The 16,063-nt window shown below is 51.1% G+C and overlaps 1 protein-coding gene and 2 non-coding genes across 4 annotated transcripts; all 3 read right to left on the bottom strand.

Annotated features, from left to right (window-relative positions):
• Positions 1-7,195: 7,195 nt before the first annotated feature.
• On the bottom strand, positions 7,196-7,268 carry TRNAR-CCU. Its single transcript has one exon. It is a non-coding gene; the product is annotated as a tRNA-Arg (tRNA).
• A 1,893-nt stretch (positions 7,269-9,161) lies between these two features.
• Positions 9,162-9,234, bottom strand: TRNAR-CCG. Its single transcript has one exon. It is a non-coding gene; the product is annotated as a tRNA-Arg (tRNA).
• A 280-nt stretch (positions 9,235-9,514) lies between these two features.
• Positions 9,515-15,678, bottom strand: LOC102505952 (caspase-14). Of its 2 annotated transcripts, XM_006179699.3 has the most exons (11): positions 15,095-15,678; positions 14,869-15,009; positions 14,587-14,782; positions 14,387-14,475; positions 13,418-13,528; positions 13,112-13,279; positions 12,335-12,557; positions 11,926-12,042; positions 11,448-11,522; positions 10,811-10,914; positions 9,515-10,172 (listed from the first exon to the last, which is right to left on the bottom strand). In XM_006179699.3, the coding sequence occupies exons 1-11, from the start codon at positions 15,167-15,169 to the stop codon at positions 10,059-10,061; spliced, it is 1,413 nt and encodes a 470-aa protein (XP_006179761.2). In that variant the 5' UTR covers positions 15,170-15,678; the 3' UTR covers positions 9,515-10,058. The 2 variants fall into 2 exon arrangements, with proteins under 2 accessions (XP_006179761.2, XP_032317013.1); XM_032461122.1 differs by lacking the exon at positions 13,418-13,528.
• Positions 15,679-16,063: the final 385 nt, after the last annotated feature.

Below are 16,063 nucleotides of genomic sequence, written 5' to 3'. Positions count from 1 at the left end.
CAATAGTTCTAGATACAGTACACAGAGCCGTCAGGAGCCCCTCTGAGAGGTTCCTTTTCTAGGGAGTTCCTTGAAATTCCCTCGATCCAGGCAAGCGCTCCCCAGGCAAAGAATTATCGCCTAAATCAGAACTCGAACCCAGTACTTATGAGACTGTGTCTCAGCTCTACAGGCTGAAGTAGAATGACAATAGGAGACTTGGAGGTGGATTTCCCGCTAAAGGTGGAACCTTACCAACTCTGGCCTTAAGTGGGGACCTAGGTGGAGCTCCATCTGTATCCAATGGTGCTCCCCACCCAGGACCCTTGCCTCCTCCAACACTGTGTCCCCACCCGCATCCGTTGCAGCTTTCCTCCCTCATGGGGCAGAGATGCGGCAGAGAAGGGAGCCCCTCATCTGGTCATCCATTCCTGTCCCAGCCCATCTCCCCTTTCTAAAGTAGAAAGAAAATTGGAAATTGTGAGATACTCGAAGTAGAATTGAGATGTTCCTCTCCCGTGAGAAGAAGCGGCAGTAAGGGAAATGTGCGTTCCTTTCTGGGGGTTGGGTAGGAGAGCCAGAAGGTTTAGTGAGGGTGGCCTCAGGTCGATGCCACGATTTCAGGTCGTCTGGGTACCCAAGTTTCCAGGGTCGGGGTGGGGAGTGGGCAGGAGAGGACTGGGGAGTGGGGAGGAATCTGCCAGGTCGTGTTCTTCTTTGTGCCTGAATCTGGGCACCCTACTTGTCTGAAGGAGACTGTATTCATTAGTTTTCCAGAGAAACAAAATAGATTTGATAAATAGATCTCTCTCTCTATATATATATATATATATAGAGAGAGAGAGAGAGAGAGAGAGACAAAGACAGAGACAGAGAGGTGAGGGAGAGATTTTGATTGCTTTTTTAGAATTCTCTCACACAGTTGTGGGGATCCCAGAGTCAGCAGGCTGGCAATTCCAGCAAGACTTCATGTTGCCATCTTGAGTCAGAAGGCAGTCAAGGGCAGAATTCCTTCCTCTTGGGGGTAATCTGAGTCTTTTAAGACTTTCCATGGACTGGATGAGGCCTACCCACTTTTTGGAAAGGTAATTTGCTTTCCCCACGTCTCCTGATTTAAATGTTAGTCATATGGAGAAAAACACCTTCACAGCAACATCTAGACTGGTGTTTTACCAAAACATCTGGGTGCCCTAGCCTGGTCACATGGACACATCAAATTAAATATCACAGGGTCCTCTCATGTGCTGGGCTTCTTTCTTAATAATAGGAAACACAAGGTACAAAGCCCCCCTTCCACTTCGGTACGTCCCAGTATGCAGCAGACCAGAAAACAGTCATTCCCATGCATCTCAAGAATGCTGGTGTGTCCCCTCAGCTGTGCATGTCTTAGTGCCTGGGTGAATGGCATCTTCTCCAGGTGCTCCCAAGATCCACGGTCAGCTAGTGGGTTTGGCTCTGATACTGCAGAACCGTTCTGGCGTGCTGGTATCTCTGTCCCTTCCAATTCCTTCCTTCACAGTTTGCCAGGGCATTTCAGGCAATTCTATTTCATTTAATGTAGTCTATTGGTTTTTCCAGGTGTCCAAGAGCCATGCCAGCACTTTATTATAACCAGTGTGAGGAATCCTGCCAGGGTGTGAAGTCCTGTGTCATGGAAGAGTGTCCCATACTGAGCAGCCCTCCCCTTTCCAGGTTTTTCTTCTCTTCACGCATATCCAGGACCCTCAGGATCCACTCTGGGAAGACTCTCTGGGTTACTGCTGACACATGTTATCCAGATCTTACAGCTCTCTTGGTTTATAATAATTCCTCTCTTCCCTGAAGCAGTCTCAGTGCTTTTCCAGTTGAGTCCTGCTGAGAGGAGCCCCTAGTGTTTGGTATGGTGGCCTGGAGGGGAAGGAGGAGCGGGTGCTGAGGTGACCAAATGTTGTCTTGTAAGCTGCCTGCCTCGTGTGAGGTTCTTCCTAGTCGTCCGGTGAGGGGATGGAGGCCTGGGCCACTCCAGCGGGCCCAGCGAGTTCAAGGTTCTCAGCGCATCTCCCCAGATAGCCCCGTGCCAAGTTTCAGGGTCCCAGTTCTTCCCTATCAGCACCCTGGCATTGGCACAGGAAATCGACCGCGATTGAGAATTCAACTCTTCCTCAAGTTCTGCTACTTTCCCACAGAGGCCCTGACCCGGACCTTGAGCTTCTTTGGCCCCACAGCTGTAGGAGATGTGGGTTGTTTTCAGTGCTGCCAAAGCAGCCTCTGGTTTTCTCATGGCTTTGAATTGGTGATGAGTCTACCCTAGCCTGTCATTCTTTTGTTTCAGTATGTCGACGACAGCCATGTAATCCCGCAGTCCTTACCATGACCATTTCCACTGTATGTCCCAAGTGCCAGAGACATGGAATGGGACCAGAACAGCTCATGTCCCTCTTGTATAGCCATCCCAGTTCAACACGGGCAAAAGTCTTAATAATTGTGTAGCTCCAGCTTACCCAGGTGTCTGAGAACTCTACCAACCTTCAGTGATGTGGTCCTTGGTGCCAGCACATGATTCAACTTCGGCATTTTGTAATGAAGCAGATCCCTCCTTGTCCTCCAACTGCCTCTATTTTTATCATTATTATTTTTTATTATTTATATTTGTTATAATAATATATTAAATTATATTAATATATTACATATGATATATCATATATAATGTAATATAGTATAATAGTTAAATTATATTATATAATATATTAAATAAATATCATAAGATTTATTATTATTTATGATTGTTTTTTAATTTTATTATTATTTTTTAATGGAGGTCCTGGAGAATTGAACCCAGGACCTTGTGTAAACAGGCACTCTACTACTGAACTATACCCTCCGCCTTTGCCTGCCTCTAGTCTGTAGAAAACTTTAGCCCCCTAGGCCTTCCCCGAGTTCCCCAAGTTTATTTAAGTATAAATTTAATCAGATAAGTGAGAAAATGCAGAAAGAAAGAAAAACAGTCATGCAACGAAAAATAATGATAGTTTAGCCATTAAACAAACTCAAGGACCTTCAGTTCCTCCTCAAGGGCTGTAGATCATATTCTGAGCCAAGTCCTTTGAGCTCTTTTGCAGATGCTGAAACCCTCCCCAGGTGGAGGAGTTAACTGTATGCTGTCCACAAGCACTGGAGACCCCAGGCCGGTTGGAACCAGAAGGTTGATGATGTTGACTCCTGATTACCTCCCATAACCTCCCTCCTTCTCCCTGTCTTTAAAAACCTCCCCCTGGAAGCCTTCGGGGAGTTCGGGCCTTTTGAGCACTAGCTGCCTGGACTCCTTGTTTGGCACCAGCAAGAAACGCTGCACTTTTACCACGACCCAGTGTCAGTGGATTGGCTTTACTGCGCACACGGGTGCAGAGGGCCAGGCACCCAAATTTGGCTCGGTTACAATCTCATTCATAGAGTCTGTTTTCAAGTATTTTAGGGCAAGTTTCATAGGAGCAACCCTGAGGCAGAGATTTTTGTGTAATGAGTTCATGATGGGAACTCTCAGGAGGCATCTGTAAGGACCCGGGGGAAGCAGGATAGGACAGATGGGACCAGTCCTTAAACTTCTATTGCTTGGCTTCAAACTCACCCTTCTAGACCCTACTTATGATGCTCCACTTTGCCAGCGGATCCGTGTCCGGTTTGCCGATAGGAGGCACTAGAGAGACTGAAAGGCTGGAGGAGGAAGAAGGGACAAACTATTTCCCGCGTGTTTCCTGTTCCGACTGCCACCCACCCGACCCAGCCTCACTTTTTTTATTTGTGCAGTAGTTCATTCCAGAAGTAACAGCTGAACGCAGTTTGAAGTTTTCCCGGCACTCACAGAACCAGCCTCATCATGGCTCATTAGAGACACCAGCGCAAGCTGACTGAGGTCCCCTCCTCAGGAACTGCAGTCCAGCCTCTTGGGACTCTGAGCTCAGAGACACCCAAGCCATCTGAGCCACACCTCTTCAGAGATCTACTTTTAAGCCCCATAAGGCCCTCTCCAAGCTTCTAAATTTTAATAGTCCCAATCTCTTCTCTTGGTCCTCCAGTCCCACGGGTGATGGCTGCTTTCTCATTGTTCCCTTTCTGCCTTCTTAACTACCTCCTTAACAACCTTTTTTATGTTAATCAGTTTCCATTAAATCATCTGTTACAATAACAAATGGGTTTCCTCCCTCACCCCGAGCTTTACTGAGGTATGATTTACCAAAAAAAGTCATATATACTGAAGGTGCATAATGTGATACTTTGATAGACCCATACACTGCAAAGTGATTAACACAATCAAGCCAATTAACACAACCACCACCTCACAGAGTTACCTATTGTGGGTGCATGTGTGTGTGTTGAGAACACACTTAAGATCCACTCTCTTACCAAATTTCAAATACACAATATGGTATGATTAACTATAGTCACCAGGACACCAGGGAACCACTAGATCCCAACATCTTATAATTAAAGGTTTGTACCCTTCTACCAACCTCTCTGTTCCTCCCCACCCCACAACAGATGAGTTTTTTGCCTACTGCTGGACTCTGTTTTGGTAATGAATTTAGACCTGAAGGCTGTCCCGAGCTCCTTGCTAGTGGGAAATGGGATACAGGTAATTCACAGCCTGAGGCAGCATTGTGATCAAGCCACGCAACACCTGGTTGATGATGATGACGTGCCAACTGAAGCAAGTGCCCTGCGGGACCACATGGCTGCTGCACTTGACTATTAGGGCAGTAAATGTGACTACAAGTATCATGGCAGGGAAAGAACTCTCCTGGGTGCACCAGTTGGCTTAAAGCAAGAAAATAAAAAGATTAGGCATTTAAACTTTCAGCCTAAGTAATGTTCAGAGATTCAGGGACATTTTATGGCAGCCATAAACTCATACTGCAGGGCTGAAATTGCTGAAAAGCAAATATATCATTGAATTCTGCATGTTGCAGAATGACAATGTAAGTGGAATTCACAGTCTCAGGAACTCTTTCATGTGGAAGAAATGACATTGATTATGAATGAGTGGAGCCAAAGCTTGGGGAGGTCTATGTGGGCTCCAACAAAGTTGAGACTCTTGAACCTTTGGGTCATTTGGAGCCTTCCTTGCCAGTGAAAGCAGCCTGTCCTCTGATATCTGAGGAGAGTAGCCTTCCTGGGGATTGAATAGCCTATAATAATCTCACCTGGAGCAGTTGTCTTGCAAGGGGATAACAGTTCTCAAAGCCCACACCAACGAGCTTTGTCACCCCCTAACACTCGTTGCTGTATAACTACAGTCAGATCAGCAGCTGCAGAAGCAAGTACAATGGCTGGTCCAGGAAGAAATATTTCATATGCCAAAAGTGTTGCAAATTTTGTCCATTTATGCCAGCAGTAAACCTCAGTGATAGATCCAAGAATGCGGAGGATAGGATATGATCTGGGTGCACTTCTCAAGGAGCTTACATTTACTTCTTTTTTCTTTGAGTGGAGGAACTGGGGATTGAACCCAGGGCCTCATGTGTGAGGAGCATGTAGTCTACCACTGAGCTGCACCTACCCCCTCAGGAGCCCTCTATTTAATATGTTATCTTGTACAGCTGAATGTGGCTCTGCCAGGTTTCTTGGTTGGCTGGAGCAGATGTATCATACATGATGAGCATGCCCACCACCCCACTGAGAGAGCCCCATGAACACTCCCTCCAATAAGGCATTGAGAAACATTGGTGAGGGAAGTACTGGCAGCCTTGGACAGCTGAGTGGCCACCATTCTCTGCATATGATAAGTGGGAGATGCTGCATTGAAATGAGATCCCTGATTTCAGTGGGGATGTTGGGACCTCAGATACTTGAGAAAGTAGGAGAGGTAAGGCCAGGGCTGGAGGAATAGAAGAGTCCCATTCATGGTTTTTAAAAGTAAAAGAGAACTATGTGCTTATATGTATATATAACAAAGCTCTAGGGGTCATCTCCTCTATGGGCATGTGGTATAGAAGGCTTCTGATTTTAGTCTACACCATATCCTGCAGTTGCGGAAATTTTTACCTTGATGATGAAGATGTGGATTGCATGGATTTTAAAAAAGAGAGAGAGATATCATTATATTATGGACTATTTCAACCATGCACTAAAGCAGAGAAAATAGTGTAACGTGCCCAGCTAAGCCATGATCAACTCGTGGAAAAGCTTGTTTTGTTTATACCTCCATCCAACCCATTATTTTTTCCCCAGCTTTATTGAGGTATTGTTACGGAAATGACATGCCAGCCAAGAAACAAGCACCACTCGGAGGGTTGGAGTACTCAGATTTATTACGCCGGCGGACTCAGAGGGGCTTCTGCTCCAAAGCTCTGAGCACCTCCAAGACATGCACATGAGGTTTTATAGGGTTAATTACAAGTATGGGGCTATTAGCCAATAAGTCTCAAACAACAAAAGCAAGGAATCAGTACACTGGAGCTTATCAATTTGGAACAGATCACGTTACTGACATTTGTTGAGCTTGGATTTACGAGTTAGCTTGTTAGCCCAGTAAACTGACACTAAACTTCAGATTTATGAGTTAGCCCAGCAGAACTTAGATCACTAAACCAACACTTATCACACTTAGATTTGTGACTTAGCTTGTTAGCCCAGCTGGGCTTTTCCTTCACAGTATAATCAAAAAATAAAAATGATCATATTGAAGGTGTACAACAGGATGATTTGATATATGTTTACATTGTAAAATATTTACCACACTCAAGTTAACACGTCCATCAGCTCACATAGTTACCTTTTGTGTGTGTGGTAAGAATGTTTAAGGTCTACTGTCTTAGAAAATTCAAGTATACAGTACAGTATTATTAACTGTAGTCACCACCCAGCCCATTTGTTTTAAAGCACACAAGTTGTCATATAATGTAATCTGTAAATAATCGGGTGTGTTTATAAAAAATAAGGACTTCAAAAATATATAAGTAACCACAAAACAATTAACACACCTGAAAAATGAACAATTATTTTTTATATCAAGTAGAATGAATGGTTATTAAAATAATGTAAAGAATGAAAGCACTCTTCTGAAAACTGGAAACGTGCACATCTTTGTGCCAAACTAAAACCAGAATAAAGAACTTCAGTTTAGGGTGGTGTCTGGATAGCCTCCAGGTGCCCTTAATTTGTTTCTTCCACTTGCAGGAGTAAATTATATAGCTTCTTTTCATTTTTCTCCTCTCTCCGAGTTTTTAAAAGTAACCCTTTCTACCCCGGGTGGGACTCGAACCCACAATCCCTGGCTTAGGAGGCCAATGCCTTATCCATTAGGCCACCGGGGCACGTGTGAGTTTGTCGACGACAGTCTTAGACCAGTTACTCTGTCACCTCCTCGCGGTTCCTGCAGGTTACTGCACAGCCTCCTGGTTCCAGCTTGCCCTTCTCTGGGCTCCTTGACATCCGTATTCAACCGGCGAATCCTCTCAGATTTCTCAGGCTCCCAAGCATCCTCGGAGCCGGGAGAGACAGCGCACACGCGGATGGAGCTCAAAGGAGTTGTTAGCTCTACTGTTTGCACTAGGGTATGATCCTTGTTTAGGGTGCAGGAAATCAGGAGATCAAGTCCCGCACGAGCCTTTCTTCTCTCCTTTTAGGAGAATCCCGGCCCTGAGGTAACTAACAAGGAGGCAGTTACTATGCAAAATGTGGGAGCGGAAGGGAGAGAGGGAACAGACGGGCGCTTGGGAAAAGTGTCGATCCCTATCCTCCTCCCTACGTTGCCTCAGAGACCGAAAGTATTTCCTGTCCCCAAGTCTATGCGGTTTTTAGCAGAACCCAATGGCCTTAGGTATTTGTCCCAAGGACCTTCCGCAATGGCTCTGTATCTGCCCGGCTAGCTCAGCTGGCAGTTGTAATAGAGAATTCAGTGTTTACTTTCCTACCAGAAAATGGGTATTCTTTCCCATCTCAAAACATTTGTCTTGTGGCCACCAGAGGCGAGGTGAGGGAAGGCGCGGGGAGAATTAGATGAAGGTAGTCAATAGGTACAAACTTCCACTTACAAGGAACTACTAAAGATGTAAGTATAAAAAGATACAACGAAAGGTAATTAACACTGCTGTACGGTATAAGAAAGTTGTTAAGAGAGTAAATCCTGAGTTCTCGTCGCAAGGAAAAATAATTTTTCCTATTTTTCCCTCATTTTTAAAATGTATCTAGATAAGATGAGAGGTGGTCACTAAACCGGTTGCGGTAATCATTTCAAGATGTATGTAAGTCGAATAAACATACACAGTGCTGTATGTGAATTATCTCTCAGTAAAAGTGGGGGAAATTTTTTAAATGTTTATCTTAATGAAGTTTCTCTTCTTTATATTTATGAGCCCTTAGTAAACTACTGAAACATCATAAAAACGATAAAGGAAACAGTGACACTCCTCATGACCCCAAGGTCACCTGAGCCTACTGTAGGTGTACCGGCTCAGCTGCCATTCCCTCAGCGTTTTCCCTGGGAAGAAGGTCCAGTCACCTGGGCATTCTACTTAGCCAAAATCCCTTGCAGAGAACTCCGTTACGCAGGTAGAATCATTTTTTTCCCAATAAAATGGTGACTCAATCCTGGGTATATTCCTTATACTTAAATTGTTAAATATACATTCGCACTAGTCATTTAAGGGTATACTCTCATTGCAAGAAATCGAAGTAATCTACTAGATCTTTTTAAAACATTTTTATTGCGGTAAAAAATATATATAGTTAAATTTGACATTTTAACCATTTGTGAGTGTACAGGTTAGCGGCATCAGTTACATTTGCAATATTGCGCAACCTTGTTTATTCCCAAAACTTTTCCATCATGATAATCTATTATATTTTTTAACGCATCTGACCACTGACCCCTTGCGGGAGACCCACCCTCGCAGAAGACCAACCCCTCGTCTGTACAGATTTTGTCATCTGAACTATATGCATGCAGCCAGTGTCCTTGGGCTTCCAGGGCTCACGGCCAGTGGCTTCAGTGTCCTCATTCCCTCGGGGTCTAACCAGGTTTGGGGCTCACATTGCCCTTGGGGTCACCCCGGGGTACCGAGCTCCTCCGCTGCAGCTGCAGGGATGCGTCCGTGGGACTGGAGGGCAAGTGACTGACCCTGCCCGAGTGTCCTAGGCCCTTGTGGTGAGCATTTCTGGAGAAAGGGAAAATTTTATGCAGAGGGAGAAAAAAGGTTGCTTTGCAACGACCACGAAGGGACTCGAACCCTCAATCTTCTGATCCGGAATCAGACGCCTTATCCATTAGGCCACGCGGCCCTGCGGCAAACAGCGTTATGGCTTTTCTCATAAAGCATACTCTGGCGCCTGCTAGACATGCCCTAATGCGCATGCTCCTAGTAACCAGGAGCCCTGCCCCTCGAGTTCTGTGTGAGCTGGACTCTGCGCTGGGCTGCCGAGCTGGACAGAGAGCCCGCTGCTAGTGAAGGATGCGTAAGTGGTCCTGTGCCTGGGAGTTCGAGCCTGGGTGAGGCTACCCAAGCCACTCCTGTCCCGAGAAGCTCCAGATATCTTCCCCGACCTGCTCCTGGCCCGCGCTGGATCAGGTGCTCCCCACTGCTCCCCTAGTCCCTTTGCTGCGCCATCACAGCACTGCTAAATCTTCCATGTTCTGTTCCAGTCTTGTGGCCCCAGACTGGATTCTGACTACCATGTAGGCAGAGGCCAGAGTGTCGCGTGGCCCCAGTGTGGGGTGCAGGTGGGGTGCGTGTGCGGGAAGGACAATATGGACCCCAGGCTGCCCCTTCCCAGGACATCCAGCTCAGCCTAGCAGCCCATGATGGGTTTCTGAGGCGCGGATGCTGCCCGGGCTCCTCCCCGCTTCCTCCCCAGTCCACACCCGGTGGGCCCAGCCTCTGAAGTGCCAGGCATTTTGCATACATTATCTCACTTATTGTCTTACCTCCCTGCGAGCAGGCACTATTCACGTATACAGCGATCATCATGTTTATTTCATGCCAGCTGAGTCACCTGTGCTATCGCGCCCGTTTTTAGATGAGGAAACCAAGGAGTGGATGGGGTCAGTGGTGGCGTTGGTCTGTGGCCACTCACTGTCAGCATTTCCTGGGTGGCGGCGGGCGCAGTCAGGAGTGCAGACAGAGCCGGCGCCTCAGGGAGCTGCGGATCTCCAGACAGGCCTTGCGGCGCTCGTCACAGTCGGGACCCAGCACCTCCAGCTCACACACCTGCCGATTGACCTGTACGGACCACACTTAGCCTGTACGCAGGCCTGCCAGATCCCCCGGCGCCCAGCCCAGCCTGGCACCGAGTGTATTGTAAGGCCTAAAATTTGAAGTGCTTCCTTGACATCTTTGAGTTTCATAGGCCCCCCTTGGTGTCCCCTCCTCTTGTCAGATGTGCTCCCTACCCCAAGCAGGAAGGGCACCCCACTGCGCTAGTTCCCTCACCAGACAGATCAGCTGCACTCCACCCAGTCCTCAGCCTGAGGGTCTTCAGTTCCCTGCCAACCTGTGAAATTATTCAAACAAGTGCATCACATCCTCCTACAGGAACCAGGGGCACCCCATTCCCAGTTACTACAAAGCCTAAAAGGAAGCCCCTGCAGGTTCACTCTGCTCTCCAGAGCAACCCCTACTGGCCCTGCATGGCCTGAGGTATCCTCCTCTTCCGGCTGTGAGTATATATGGCTAATAACTGCTGTCAATCTCACCTGTCCAATGCCGGGTGTCCTGTGCCCAACCATCTCATGCTACTGAGGGTGGAGGATCCCTCCCTCAGTGATGGAGTGAATAGGAGGTGATTAGAACGCCAGGGCTTGGGAGAAGGATGAATCTAGCTCCTCTCCCCAGGTTGTCACCCCTCACCCCCAACTCACCTCAGTCATCAGCTCCAGGAGGTCTCGCCTGGGGTCAGCTCTGAGGACCTCCACCAGAGTCTGGATAAAGTCTGAGCCCTTTTCATCCCGATAGGCTACACAGCCTAGGCCAGAGGACCAGGGCCAGAGCATCAGACTCGGGCCCCTCCCAGCTGCCTTATGACTCCCAGGGGCCTATTGTTGGTGGAAGTGGGGGCAAGCCCACAAGACCCTGGGAATCAGGCCAGGGAATGGGGCAGGGAGTTGAAACTTCTTGCTTCTGGAACAAGTAGTTGCTCAATATTTGTGGAGTGAATATACAATGAATTCAGTATTGAAGAAACATTCACTGTGAACCTACTATGTGCCGGGCCCTGGATGGTGCCCTGAGACACACAGAACTGTCCTGCTCGCATGGAATTTACAGTCTAGAGGGAAGGATGCAGGTATAGTGCTTAGCAGAGTCAGCCCTTAGTGCTCACCATCGTTCCTGTTACCATAAATAATAAACACAAAGGGAAGATGGCTTAACTGCATCTAGGCTGGGGCCCCTCCACCCCAACAGCCAAGCCCCAGATGCCCCTAAAGCCCACTTTTGATCTCTGGCCAGGAGGCTGGGCCCCATGTAACAAGACTTCTTGCTGACCTGTCCCCTTACCTTCAGCTGCTGCGTAGACCATCAGGATGTCTGCTTGGTCAGAGCTCCCTGGAATGGGGCCCCTGGGGAAGCTGCCTGCAAGAGGGACCAACTCCATTTACGCAGCATCCTGGGACTCTGCTAGCCCCAAGGGTCTCCTTGGGTCTGACTCAAGGACACACAAGGCAGGAGAAAGAGAGCAGGGCAGGAAAGACGGATCAAGTTTCCAATCTCAGCCCTGATGCTTATCAGCCATGTGATCTCAGAAAAGCTATTTCACCTTCCTGTCTCCAGGGTTGTTTGGGGGCTCATGCAGGGGAAGAAACCCTCAATTTTCAAAAGCCTTTGCCATTTAGAAAGGTTTTCCTTCCTATCTTCTTGGCGAAGAGAGGAAGGAGGTGGTGGCAGGATCTCAGCTCAGAGCCCTGGAGATGCTCTGCAGATGGCTGCCTGCGCCAGCCCTGCCCAAGCCCAGGCTCTAGGAGGAAGGCAGACCCACCTTGCACATCAGCATAGATCTGGATGACATCGGCTTGAGAGGGGGTGGCTGGTGGAGCCCGCAGCCAGCGCCAGAACCAAGGGAGAGCAGTGGGCCCCATGCCTGCATCCCTGTGCCCTGGTACAGGAGGGGACAGTCAGGTCTTTTCACTCAGAAGACACCTGGGGTGCTCCCAGGTCTCTCGCCCCCAGGCCCCAGAGTTCCTGGGCAGCCCTGCCAGGCTGGAAACATTCAGAGCACTGAAGGACAGGCGCGGAGGGTGAAGTGCTCCAGTTCACAGACTTGACCTCTGGGAGAAGCTGGCAGAGGGGGCGGGGAGAGGGTGGTGCTTAGGCTTCCTGGAGGAGGCTGAGGCTGGATGAGGAGAATGAGAGCAGCTGGACCCCGCCAGGCCCCAGACCCTGCTCACCTCCACGGCAAGCCTGAAGCAGGAAGATCTTGGGGCGGCCAACCAGGGCCCCACAGCGGCTCAGCTCCTGCACCAGCACCTCTGGCTGCACTTCTTGCCCATCAGCCCCCAGTAGCTGCCCCTGAGGCCCACCATGGGCCATCAGGGCCACAAGGGCACAGCTCACAGGGACCCTGCGAGCATCCAGCTGCTCCCGGAACTTGGCCATCTCCTCCTGGAAAGCCTGGGGGAGAGATGGAGGCCTGGGCCAGGGCCACTGCCTCCCTGGTGCCTGGTGGTCCTCCCTCCAGGTGGTTTTTCTAGCCCGCTGCCCACACTGCCTTCCACCTCCTGCCAGCCTCAGGCCCAGGGAGCAAGTCTTTTCTCTAACCTCCCTGCTGCAAGGCCTGGCAAGGCCTCATAGGAGGTGACATGTGGCTCCAGCCTCCTGCAGCTGGTTCTCTGGCCCCGGAGGAGAAGTTGCACCAAAAAGTAAAGAGGTGTGAAGGGAGGCAGTGAGCTGACAGATGTCTGGGAAGGAACCTGTGACCCTCCCAGAAAAGCCTGAGGGTCCAGTGAGGGCTGAGAGCAGGGGTGCAGAGAAACAGCAAGCATGGGAGGCCTCTGGGCTTCCAGAGGCAAGGAAGTGGGTTCCCAAAGCATGCAGCAGGGAGAGTGGAGGCTAGACTTCGGGGTGCACTTCCTGCCTATGATTGGCAAGAGGCCCAGGAGAGGGTCCTGGTGGGGGGGGGGGCCCATCATTCAGGGCACCACCAGAAGTACTGGGTATCCCCTCACCTGGGCTAGAGGGTCCATCTTCAGGGTGGTCTCGAAGCCCAGGGCTTGGCACAGGCCCCTCAGTGCCTCCACATCATGCTGGGCTCCAGGCCGGCCCTGGATCACAGCCAGGAGGAGGGCAGCCTGGGCCCCGGACAGGTCATACTGAGCACTGGGGCTGGGTTCTGGCTACAGACAGGGTTAAGGTTGATTCAGAGTGATCTGAGGCCCTCCCAGCTCCTCACCTCCCCACCTCAAGTCTCCCCGAGCCTCTGTCCCACTCAAAACTACTGCCATGTGGTTGGTCCCCTGTCCTGTCCCCCTCACCTCTGGCCCCCAGGGCTCCACATCCCCTAGGCACAGGGCCCCCCGCAAGGAGCTCCGAAGGACCAGGCAGGAGGCAGCCCCTGAGGACTCTTCAGCAGTCCTGCAGAAGACCTGGGGAGGATGGGCCAGAGGGCTCCTCAGGCAGCTGCTCCATGGGGTGTGGTTATGGGGGCGTGGGGGAGCAGAACCCTGGCTCCCCGAGTGGTAGTCATATGCTCATGGCTACCACATTCTTTCTGGGGTCCCCTGCCAGAATGAAGGGAGGAGAAGACAGATGAAGGAAAGGTAGGGCCTGAGAGTGTCCTAGTCCAGGCTCAACTCATCATCGGATTCTCAGGACATAAACAGCTTTGGAGGACCGTGGCCATGCCATTGACCACACTGCTCCCCGGCCCACAGAGGTGGACTTGTCCAGGAAGTCTCACAGGAGGGCACCGCCGGGGGAGGGCACCAGGCTGGGCCCACTCCTCACCTCAAGGTCACCCAGTGACCACCCCACTTCCCAGTAAGACCTTTGGGCCTTGGGACCAAGCCTCAATGACCCCCAACCCTGGCCCTCAGGGACCCCAAGTCTGATGGGACAGTCACTGCTGGGTGAGTGTGAACAAGGGTGGACAGGAAGACAAGTGTTGACTCAAGCATGGCGAGGAACAGCATTGCTGCCAGCCTGGAAGGGACTGAGTGGAGATGGGACAACAGGGAGGGCACACCAAGCAAAGGAGCAGCTTGGGTAAAGGCATGGAGCTGAGAAGATACTGGAATGTCCAGGGGATCCTGAGTGGGTTGTGAGGAGGGGCAGGGGTGAGGGTAGGAGGTGAGGCTTTGAAGCTGACACCCATGTGTGGACAATAAAGGCTTATATCATGGAGTGAATGGGTGGGGAGCAACGGGTTCAGGACCACACAGTGGAGCCAGGGGAAGTGACCGGTGCAGCCCCCCTCCCTGGGACTCCCTTTCTGGAAACTTCACCTCTGTCAGCAGCTGCAGCAGGGACCAGTGAGGACAGTGGCCACAGAGCTCACCTAGGCTGGTGAGGAAGGCTCTGGGCTTGGAGGCAGCTGGGTGGAGAAGCAGTGCATTGGTCTGGAGGGAGGGTCTTGGCCCTCCTGCCCACCTCCGCCCTGGCTTTGCCGCGCCCCACAGGCAGGGTCCCTGCCCAGCCCACTCACCCCCAGGAGAGCTGGAGAGCAGCAGGAAGACTTTGGGGCAGCCATACAGGGCCCCACAGCGGCTCAGCTCCTGGACTAGCTGCTGTGGCTGTCTCAGCTGCTGGCTGGGGGCCACCAAGGCCACAAAAGCACAGCCCACAGGGCCCCCATGGGCATCCAGCTGCTCCCGGAACCTCACCAGCTCCCACTGGAAGCCCTAGGGCAAGAGCGAGTGCTGGGCCTAAGTCCAGGGAGGCCCCACGTGGGGCTGGGAGTGGAGGGGGGAGGCCAGAGAGGGCTCACCTGGACTGAGGCCTCCCTCCTCTGGCAGCTGTCAAAGCCCAGGGTCCGGAACACACCCTCCAGGACGGTGACTGTAGAGGCCGATACTTCAGGGCTGCTGAGCAGCAGGGCTACCCTTGGACCCTGCATGCTGTACTTGCCCTGGGGAGGTAAGGCCAGAGTTGGGCTAGGGTGGGGCTCCGCTGGGAGCCAGGGATGGGCTGGGTCAGGCAGTGCCTCCAACTACCTTTCTTCCCAAGCTCTCCCAAGTATCTGCCATCTGTGAGGCCACCCGCAGGGTCCCAGCCACCAGGAATGCCATGGTGGTGAGACGGGGATCTCCTCCAAGCACAGACTTCCTCTCCTGGTCCCAGTTCCAATGCTCTGGGCCCCAATCCTTGCCCTCTCCCTGAGTCCTGTTCTATCAGTTCTGTTTATGGGCTAAGCTGGACTCTGCCCCCTGTGCTGGAACCCTGGGTCCAGGGGCTCTATGCCCCGAGGCCCTGCTCTGTTCCTTGGCTCCAGCAGGATCCTTTCTGGCTGGCACTAACATGCCCCCACCTGAGCCAGGAGCCTATCTGTGCCCAGTCCTATTCTTAGCTCCTGGCCCACCTCCTATCTGATCTCGTTACACCCGAGTGTCTCCCTTCTGAGCCGGCCACCAGCACCAAACATTCCACATACTGCTCCGGACCTATCACCCTTTCTCATTCAGGGTGCCCACACACATGCGCACAGCAACTGCTAGCCCAAGGGCATGGGCAGTGGTGGAGAGCGCCACCCCATGGACAGAAACCCCCAGCTGGACTCAGCTGTCCAGTGAGACCCTTGTTGCTTCATTTTGGAAATGAGGTCCATCCAATAACCTCAGGATGAAGTCAGGTTAAATGGGAGGGCAGACAGGCTGGCACACAGACTAAGGGACAAAAGATCTTGTCTCAGCCCTCCCCCACCGCCTCTCAGGTGGCCTGCTGAGTACAAGGTGCTCCAAGCACCTTCTCTGCTGGGGGCCCCAGCCTGTGGCCAGGCACGGGAGGGTCAGATGTCAAGGGCTGGGTAGGGATGGGGCATGGCCCATTCTGACTGTCTCTCCAAGGGATATGAGCACAGGGTCCAGCTTAGAGTTCCAGATCCCCTACGGGTAGCACGAGTGTACCATCGCCTGACCAGTCACTGCCTCCGAGCCTGTTTCCTTATTTCACCAAAGGGAGAGGAG

This window comes from Camelus ferus, chromosome 18 (genome assembly GCF_009834535.1).
Source record: "Camelus ferus isolate YT-003-E chromosome 18, BCGSAC_Cfer_1.0, whole genome shotgun sequence".
NCBI lineage: Eukaryota > Metazoa > Chordata > Mammalia > Artiodactyla > Camelidae > Camelus > Camelus ferus.
Note: the sequence above shows the minus strand (reverse complement) of the source record. Positions and strands in the feature narration are given on the sequence as shown.

Bases quoted from the DNA above. Each gene is read 5' to 3' on its own strand.
- LOC102505952 (XM_006179699.3), bottom strand. From the start codon at position 15,169: ATGGCATTCCTGGTGGCTGGGACCCTGCGGGTGGCCTCACAGATGGCA. The intron at 14,783-14,868 runs GTGAGCCCTCTC...CTCTTGCCCTAG, and splicing joins GGAGGGAGGCCTCAGTCCAG to GGCTTCCAGTGGGAGCTGGT. The intron at 10,915-11,447 runs GTAAGGGGACAG...CCTCTGGCCTAG, and splicing joins GGTCTACGCAGCAGCTGAAG to GCTGTGTAGCCTATCGGGAT.